This window comes from Montipora foliosa, unplaced genomic scaffold (assembly GCF_036669935.1).
Source record: "Montipora foliosa isolate CH-2021 unplaced genomic scaffold, ASM3666993v2 scaffold_475, whole genome shotgun sequence".
NCBI lineage: Eukaryota > Metazoa > Cnidaria > Anthozoa > Scleractinia > Acroporidae > Montipora > Montipora foliosa.
This window is the reverse complement of record NW_027179784.1, coordinates 100,001-110,000: the sequence shown is the minus strand read 5'-3', so window position 1 is coordinate 110,000 and position 10,000 is coordinate 100,001. Positions and strand designations below refer to the sequence as shown.

Sequence of the window (10,000 nt, the reverse complement as noted above, 5' to 3'; positions counted from 1 at the left end):
TAATCTGAGAGATTTCTTAACCAGTTTCATTCTAATTGATTGATTTTATTTTAAAGTTCCGACGGACTTAAAAGTCTCCAACAGAACTTCCTCAAGCCTTACAATCGACTGGAGTCCGGTGAATGCCAGTGTCGTAGGATACAGAGTTCGGTACCGTCGGAACGATACCTCACCCAGAGTTTCTGTGAATTCAAGCTGCAACGGAACGGCTGGACAGCAATTTTGCATGAAACATTCCATGAACTATAGCTCCATATTCGTCAGTAACACCAAGACCACCGTGTACCTCAAGAATCTGACTCCTTACACATTTTATTGGATTGAAGTCACGGTGTTCACTTATACATCATTTGCAAATGAAAGCTCCAGAATCACAAACCACACCGACGAGGGAAGTAAGTTTAATCCGGAGGAAATAAGGCTTGCATACAAATTTGTTCCGAGTGTTTTATTTTCAGTAGTTTAGCAGCTCTCGTAACCGTCTTTTGTTTGGTATTGTAAGCAGCTTCTTACGTCATTGTTTCAACTGTTTAGTCTTTTGTTTTTGGCTAGGTTAGCGAGCCAATCACATACATTATACGTGACAAGAGCTGCTACATCACACTTTATTTTGAAAATTTATAGGTAAAAGTGATTTTTAGAATCGCTTATTTTGAGTTTTAAATTTCGTGGGAGTGACGTGTTAGGACTTCTTGTTGGTCTGACGCAAATAGCTTTTGTATAATAGGGAATGAGGCAAGCGAATACATGAGGGACCCTCTAGCTTTCCAGACGCGGTCTGTAATTGGAGACCAAAACAAAATATGATACAAAGAGTAAGATTTACCCAGATTGGCTTCGAACCCATCAGCGTCAGAAAAGTGGCTATTTTTAAACCAAGTTTCGCGGGAAAATAAACAATAAACCAAATCGGCTAACTCAATGTTTTACCCAATATCCCATTTCCGAGTTGCTGCATGCCTCAGTTATTTTAACTGGAATTTTCCTATGTAATGGTCAGCCATTACAAACTTTAAGTTCTTGAGAGAGCTGGATCGAGGAGAGAATGACGTCAAAGGCTCACTAGTTTAAGAATGCGATGCGTGTGTACGCCGCATAATTAATATGCAGCACGGGAGTTTTAGTCTTTCAGACTTTTAAACTCGCGTTTTGCTTATGTAATAAGCTGCTTTCACACGCTGAAATTTTAAGGTAGTTAGCCTTTCACGTCACTTTTCCCAGGATCCAACCCTCTAAGGTCCAATCGGTCAGTTTTGAAGGTAACTAATTGCGGACCGTGAAATCCAAAACTTGCGCTCAAAGTAAACGGCCTTTGGATAAAAATCAAAGTTCAACATTTTGCAAGTCAGGTGTCACAAGCAAACACACTTTTAAGTCTGAAGAAAAAAGGAAGTGATTTTTTTGATCAGATGCAGGGGCACCTAATTTGTTGCAAAGGAAGCTAAAAAAAAATCCAGACTTGAACGGGATTTGAACCCAGTACCTTGCTATAGGCCAGTTTCGTATTCTCACAGCTGGACTGAATCTAGCATGAAATGGAGGCTAATGCGGGCAAATTAATTTGCATTTGAAAAGATTTGCCCGCATTAGCCTCCATTTCATGCTAACTCCAGTCCAGCGGTGAGAATTCGAAAATGGTCTATTGCACTACTGGAATCATCAACGCTTTCTTCATCCCCCGCAGCTTTGCCAACCTCTTCTTTCAGTGGTTCATATTTCTCGAGCTTTTCATGTTCTTTCTCCTTCACTCTAGTGTCGCCCGGGATCACAATATCAATATAATTTGGACCATTTACTTTGTTCCGTCATCTCGACCGATATGGAATCTTAGCCGAGATAAGGCAGCGTAGCCAGCAAGTCCAACTCTCTTGGTAGAATAAAACTTTATTACTTTGGTAAAAACGGAAAGAACTTTTACGAGCTCGAGCTGAAGCTAGCGAAAAAACTGGCGGGTAATAGAATCATTGAGACAGAAATTCTAGTACTAAAAGAAAGAAACTCTACGCCAATTAATTTAACCAATGATAAGAAACTTGCTGCAAAATATAATCTAAGGCTACGTTTACACGGTCCGGACAAATTTCCACACGGACGAATTTTGTACCTGGACCACCTATTTACATGGAACAGTGCAAATTCTGTTACAGATTGCAATGGTGTTTACATGGACACGTGCAAATTTTGAAACCAGTCGCGGTATTTGATTGGCTTTTTTTAACTGTCTGTTGTGATTGGTTAAGCTAGTGCTTTTAGCCAATCACGTTGTAGTTCGAGGCAAATCAAACATGGCGGCAGACAAAAACTTTGTGTGGACAGACAAAATAAATGCGTTGTTGCATGTAGTTTTAAGCTATAAAGTCGGAAAAGTAGGCGAAAGAATTGACTGGGAGACAGTGAGGAGCAAGTACGAAAACATAACCAAAATGTTTTTGGAAAAGTACCCTGATAACGACAAGAACAAATTGCCCCTAGGCGGCACTGCTTAGAATGGCCAATCAGAATGAAGTTATTGTCAAACGAAGACAAAAGTAGCAATAAATAATGTATGTAAATTGTGCAAATTGGTGTAAATGTAGGTCTCCTGCTGAAGTGTTGGTTCTAAAAATAGAAAGATACGCGCAAAGGATGACTCAAGGATATAGTGCATATGGAGGCTTCTACTCATGGACTCCTGGTACTCGTTATTCTCCTCTAACATACCTTCAGGTTTTTTCTCATACCACGTTGTAGCTTTGAGGAACCCGCATGTCTCATGCATCTTCGAGTGAATGTATCGCGCAATGTTATCATGTTGCCTTTTGTGCTCTTCGTTGCGCTAATTTCGTACATTCGCTTAGAAGGTCACGGGTGACTCACTGTTTCTCCTTGTTGTCACTTATGTCCAGGATTCACTACTTGCACAATCCCATAATACACCTCTATTACCCCCCAAGACTTTTGCATAACCATTGTTTGCAATTTCTCCTGGCACATGAAAATGTCCCAAGAGAAGTCGAAAACAATGCTTATGCAGATTTTTTTTTTTTTGGGGGGGGGGGGGAGGGTAAAGAAGGTATATTTTAATATTGGGGAGATTTGAAAGTAGTGAATTGACCCAAATTAGGTGCACGCAGTGTCCCGTTATGTCTAAGCTTCAAGTATGTTTTTACGACAATCCAGTGAACATTTGCTTTGGTATGATTTGAAAGCCAGGCAACGGGCTGGGCTGGGGCGGGAAGCCTAGAGAGGGGCCCTGGGAACGAGGTTGAAAGTTAGGGAAATCTTACTCGAACGGTAGATTTAGGAGGACACTTTGAGACGTTTATCGGGTATATTTAACAATTGTTCGCCGAACGAGAGGTGAATATTGGTGTCTGACACTTGCAGACTGCAGCCTGCAGACTGCAGACAGCAGACCGCATACTGCAGACTAGCCCTAAGTCATAATTATATAAAGCTAACCGTTTTAAAATGGGTGCTGAGACTTAAGCTTAAATACTGTTTATCAGCGCCATTTGGAATGGGTGCATAGTCTTAAATACTTTTTATTAGCGCTATTTGCAGGCAGTCTGCAATCTGCGGTCGTCATACACCTGGTGAATATCGGTGAATAATTGTTTTCGTATAATTACGTAGGTGATTATTTGAAAAATATGCACTTTCTTTAAAACAATTAATTTCTTCGTCTGACACCTCGACAAAACGGCTTACGGCCATTTTGAAAAAAAGCCGCTTGGGTGATTATCGCGTTACAGTCACCTCAATGCAACCAAGAGAAAATGAGGGACTCAGCGCAGAGAATTTTCAGTAATCACCTATTTATTTATTTATTTGTTTATTCATTCTAATTTTGGATATAAGTAATGGAGAGTAATCGTGACACTTATCAAAATCTGCATGCATCTAATTAGGAGCAATCCTGGACATATCTTCCGGGGGGGGGGGGGGGCACCCCCTTTTTTGGGCTATATAGGTATGTGCGGTAACAAAGGGTATGGTTTGTTAGCCGGTTTGGTCTGAAATAGGAAGAAGCTTCTTCTTCGTCATTAGGCGATAAGGCCGTCAACAAAGCCCTTCTCGAATTATTACGCCAATTTTCCGTAAGTAGGGCTAACGCTCACATGGTTCATATGGGGTAGAAAACTAGCAGTTCAAATTACACTATAATCAGTAAAGTTATCAAATTTTTGGTCAGGTCTGAAATAGGGTAGGAAAAATCGCAGATTTTGGTCTGAAATAGGGTTAGGGTCTCAGGAGCGGGCCTCACACCCCAACTCAATTTTCCTGCAATTGCGTAGAGAAGCCTGAAAAATTCAGGACTTCAACGGGGTTTGAACCCACAAATGACCCACAAATGACCACAAATGACTAGCAAATGAACCCACAAATGACCAGCTCCCAACGTCAGTGGCTTCATAGCTCAGTTGGTTAGAGCGTCGCACCGGAATCGCGAGGCCACAACATTGGCGTTACGCAAAACAGCGTTCTCGAGATAATCCTACGTATGAGACATAGCCTTCAAATTGTTGAAACTGGTTGGGTGACCTAAGCTGTTGTTCACTTAATAGAGAGTGTCTTTTAAGAGTGAATGGACCATTTCCGAGTTGCTGTTTGTCTCGGTTTCGAAGTGAGTCTTGGTGCTCAACTATTGTAAGGGAAATTAGCTTGATTTGCATAAGAATACGCAACTCATTTCCATTTGAATAGTTGTGCACCAGACCTCGCTTTGAAACTGAGGCATACAGCAACTCGGAAATGGGTATTAGATAAGATTGTCCTTATGGGATGGGTGGACTCATCAGCACAGTCGCAAATATACCCGTTCCCGCGAAAATTAGTGGTCATGTCCTTGAAAAAACATGGCAGTAGTAGTCACGCGTGACATGGCTTCTTCTGATTGGTTAAAATTGGTGGCCCTTTATTTGTTCTCGCGCGTCAAGTGTATCTAAAAATAAGCCATTTGTGACTGTGCTGTTGGGCAAGACCGCAAATTGATAGAGAAATACTCTTATCTAATTCTCTCTCCGTGTCCGTTTAATAAGGGGTCCGCTTAGTACAGGTTTGTCTCTGTTTTCTTTATCCTGCTTTAGTTCCAACTTATCCTCCAAGGAATGTGACTGCTTACAATACGAGTGCACACGAGATTAGAGTAGAATGGATTCCACCAGTTCAAAAGAAGATTCATGGAGAACTTGCTGGCTTTGACGTGACCTTCATGCCTTCCCATAATGAATCATCTATTCATCACATGATGATTTTCGGCTCGAAAAGGGAAGTGTATTTGTCAAGTCTAACCGTGTTTACCTTCTACAACATCACTGTAGCTGCCTTTACAAAAGTAGGAATTGGAAACGCTAGCAATATGATACAGACCCGGACTGACGAGAGCAGTGAGTATTTCTGATCTAATTTGTTCTTTCAAGAGTCTGTCACCGAAACTAAGATTTACCCATATTGGCCTTGTCCCCATCAGCGTCAGAAAAGTGTCTATTTTTAAACCAAGTTTTGCTGGACAATAAACAATAGACTATATAGGCTAACTCATTGTTTTACCCAATTCAAACCGTTTTGGAATGAAGCATTTTTGTTCACGGTATTTCCATATAAATAATCATTAAAATGTGAATGCAGTGGCAGTCTGGCCCAGTGGTTAGGGCGCTTGCCTTGAGATCTGGAGATCCCGGGTTCAAGACCCGCTCTGACCACTCGTTGAATTTGTTCCTGGTAGTCCCTGGTTCAACTTCTCAGCTGCACTTGTAAATAGCCAACTGGTTTGCGTCCGGCCAGTTGGGATTCTCAACATTTGTTGTTGTTGTTCTGTTCTGTAGTTTCGTTGTGTTTCATTGGCCCTGAAAAACCTCTATGGGGAGCGGTCAATTAAGTATGTATTGTATTGTAATGCTACATTTATTTATAATGCAAATACAATGCACAAAAAATCTTAACCCCGAGAGATTTGAATTGAGTACAACATTGAGGTAGCTGATTTGGTCTTCCCGCAAAACTTGGGTTAAAAATACACACATATCCGACGCTAATAGGGACAAACTTGATACTAGATTCTTGCTCTAGGTAATGGACTCTCGCGTCTTTATAATATACATGCGAAAATCAGTCCGCCCTGCTTATTAGCTGAGAACACGTCAATTAATCCGTCAAACAGTGCAGAAAGTTGAAATCGAGTAAAAGAAAAGTTGAAATGGAAGGTCCCGAAAGCGCATTAAAACAAAATGGCGGACTGGTTAGGAGAAAGTAACAACGTTTTAATTCAGAGTTTGAAGGGGAATGGCGAGAACAAAAACACTGAACAAAGCACAAAACTGGCTCAAAGTCTGGACTTTAAAATGAATATAAAGTTTTCGTAAAATTTTTAAGACTGCAAATTGCGCTGGCTCGACCTAAGGGCACGTGCAATTTTCCTTGTCATTGATAATGTTGAAAAATGTCTTTCTACAAATGGCTTCACAATAAGAATCGACCTTAGGGATGTTTGCATTCTCTTAAGCCGATGGCACACGGTTCAACATCCTGCAACATTTGTTGCTCAACAAATGTTGAACCATGTTGCACAGAGGTGTTGAACGGAATAGAGCTGATCTCTATTTTCGTTCAACATCGTTCAACAAAATTGAACGTGTTGAATGGCATTTTTCAACATTCAACATGGCATGACACACTGTTCAACATTTGTTGAACAACAGCTGCAACATATTTTGATCAACAAATGTTGAACCATGTATCACCGGCTTTAGGCATCACTGTACAATATCCCTGGATAGATAATTGACAATGCCCTTTTCTGTACCTGTTCTATTTCGTACTTGAGATACAAGGGCAGAGCTTGATAAAATACTAGTACGGCATACATCAAGACAGATCTTATATAAGTCCGCTGTGCACTGGGCGCTACTTTCTTTGTCCTTTGGTAACGATCTCCGAAGCAGTAGTATCGTCAACATACTTCCATAATACTTTCCATATCAATTCCATTAATAAATAATAATGATTTTTCTCGTGCGATTTGGCATAAATAAGTACTTGAAAATTTTCTCAAACACTGAAAATAGCACTCGCCCTACGGGCTCGTGCAATTTTGTTCGTCTTAAATTTACTCGTGCTTATTTATTCCAAATTGCTCTTGATGATGTGATTACCTACGAATTACACAGTCATCGAATATTCATGTCTGCCTCCTCTTCAAAGCGAGTCCAAGTGAGAATTGTTTATTTTGCAAGGAATTTTCTATAATTTTTACTATGTTGCTACTCGCACAACAATAGGGCCGTTTATACGATAGAAAATAAGCCGCGGCTTACTCTGGCCTTGGCGTACATAATACGCGAAAGGAACTATTTATACGAGTATTAACTCCCAGGCCAGGATAAGCCGCGGCTTGAGAAAGCCGTGAACGTAGATTTTGTACCATTCACTGGACGAAAAAACGGATTTTCACATATAGCAAATGTGGAGCAAATGCATGGCATATGCTACGTTTGTGCATGTTTGCTTAGATTTGCTGAAAAGCAAAGATCACATTTGGCACAGTTTTTCCACCCATGGCAACGCTCGTAAATGCCACATTTGTTTTAAATTTGCTGGTGTGAGTAAAAGTACGGATAACATTGTATTTTCTGCGACATTTGGAGGGGTAGTAAACATAATGTTAAAACTAAAATTTTGCAAGTACTTTTCCTGAAGTTGTAAATTTGATCAAACTTTCATCATTGCACCTTTTTACAAGGTGAGTAAAGGCAAACAAATATTAGTTTTTGTACCCGTTTGCTCGGAGCAGCAAATGTGTTCAAATATGAATTTTTGCAGAGATTCCTCAGAATAGCAAATGTGGCCAAACGTGTAGTTTTGCAGGGTTTTACTCAGGAAAGCAAATGTGTTCAAGGATGTATTTTTGTAGAAATTTGCTCGGGATATTAAATGTAACCAAAATACGACTTTTTTCACATAATTGCTCTGCATACGGGTACAATGCAGAGATCCATATCATTCATGCCCCTTTCCTTATTATTGGTATTGTTTTAAATGGCCTGAAATTAATAACGTGACGTGAAATTACTAAGGGAGTAAGTCTGCAAAAGTAAAGACTGTCCTTGCAAAGGGAGGGATGTATGATGCGAATCTCAATTCAATGAATCAGCAATCAAACGTGTTATGAAAAAGAAAGGATATTCTACACAAAATTTAAGGCATATACTTTCAGGTTATTATCAGTGAGGTGACCTACCGAAACTCCATCGGCAATCTTTTGCTATTCGGCGCTTTAATATAAGTCTTGAATCTTCCCGCTCTTTTGCTTAAATCCACATGTAGCTGTTCGGCCATCCTTTGTTCCAAACGTTCGTTGAACTCTGTTTGCTTAAGGAAGGAAGGCCTCTATTTCTGCCATGAATTTTTCATCGATTAATGCTGCTGGTATTGGTCGTAACTCTTTCTCGAACACCGTCTCTGAACTCCCTGATCAGAATCCAGGACATACAGCTGTATGAGTCTAGAAATTCAACGGTTCCATGTCAAGCAGCTAGCGAAGTCTATTCTTGCTAGGTTTCTCTGGTCGCCTTGGAATTAGTGGGAATCGTGGACTTGAAATAGGCATAGAACATTCCAAAGACCGACCATTCAACATTCATGACACTGGCGTGTGTGTTTGTGGCGAACTACTGTAAAACTATTAGGGCTGGTTCACCGTTCCCGACGTTATGGCCTGAATGGTCGTTGCCCTTTCTTTCGGGTTTCGTCGATTCTTACTGCCATTTCACCCGCACAAATGTCAAGGAATCGCCGTATAAAAACTTGGTCGTCCGAAAACGAAAAGAAAGAGGAAAGAGCACATCGCCCGCGCGAATTTCAAACCGTTGATAACCAAATTTTCATCGTCACAAAACCTCGTTTCCAGGCTCTTTGCGGCGGGGGTGATTCAAAATGGCGGACAATTGCCCCTCCGAAAAGATCCTGGGAACGAGGATGGCCCAAGCATTTTGGGTGCTTACCATTTAGCCAAAAAATCCGGAAATTTCGGTTTGAGGTCAAATTGTGGACAACCTCCAGAGGTAGTCCTCTTTTTCCGTTCGGAACAGAATTCGCGAAATGCTCTTACCATTTGCGAGAATCCTTCCGTTTCCAGGCCACTTCTGAAAAGATCGAGTAAAATAAGCGGGATAGAATGCTGTGTAGTAAATGGTAAGCGCCATTCTCAACCAGTTGGTCATTAAATTCGAAAAATCGCTTACCTTTATGCAACGATCATTCCATCCGGATTATTTGGCTAAATGGTAAGCACCCTTTGTTTGCCATTCGTTGGTTTCGTTGTAGGACGTTGCCGCTGATGAAACTCAAAAGCTTCCGAATACCAGTGCAGTTTTCGTTCAATAATATAACGGTTATGTAAAAATTGAAAGTTTGCCACAGCAGTAAAATGTGTAACAAATATCATATGCACATTGCCTATGACAACAGAACGAAGATGCTGTAAATCACCATATTTGCTCCCAGGTAAATATAAATATTTATAGCAAGGAAATTTGCAAATTTACTACAAAGTCATATTCCGGCAATTCATTCCTTTTTGCTCCCATTGCAAAAGAGAGTAAATAAAATGCAAATGTACGTATTTTGATCCTTTGAAAATCAGTTCAAACAATAATGCAAACTATTGGTTTTGCGACATATTTGCTTGCATTTGCGGTTGAGGTCAAACTGCTATCTTTGGGGTGAAGCAAATTTGAGCAAATCTGTGGAAACATTAAAGATTTGCATAGCACGCAAATGCCAAGCAAATAAATGCATTTCCTTAACATTTGCACACAAATTCCTACAAAACAAACATTTAAGTTTGCGCAAGCTTTACCTGTCAAACCAAAGTTAAAGCAAATTTAGAGCCCTAAATTTGCCACATATTTGCTCAATTCGCAAACTCGAGTAAATCAATTTTTTCGTCCAGTGATTTATACGGGGTGTTAGCGTCTTATGTAAGCCGAGGCTTGTTTTCTCTCGTATAAACGGCCCTAAT

General features: G+C 40.4%; 1 protein-coding gene across 2 annotated transcripts in view; it reads left to right on the top strand.

The window, feature by feature from the left end:
* The window catches only part of LOC137989813 (phosphatidylinositol phosphatase PTPRQ-like), a 21,483-nt gene that overhangs the window by 3,796 nt on the left and 7,687 nt on the right, over positions 1–10,000 (top strand). For both annotated transcript variants that reach the window (XR_011121028.1, XM_068835458.1), the window contains exons 3-4: positions 57–395; positions 5,070–5,369. Coding sequence is in view for 1 of the 2 variants with exons in the window: in XM_068835458.1 (XP_068691559.1) it covers positions 57–395; positions 5,070–5,369 (639 nt within the window). In the remaining variant the exon portion in view is untranslated. The remainder of the gene's footprint in view (positions 1–56; positions 396–5,069; positions 5,370–10,000) is intronic.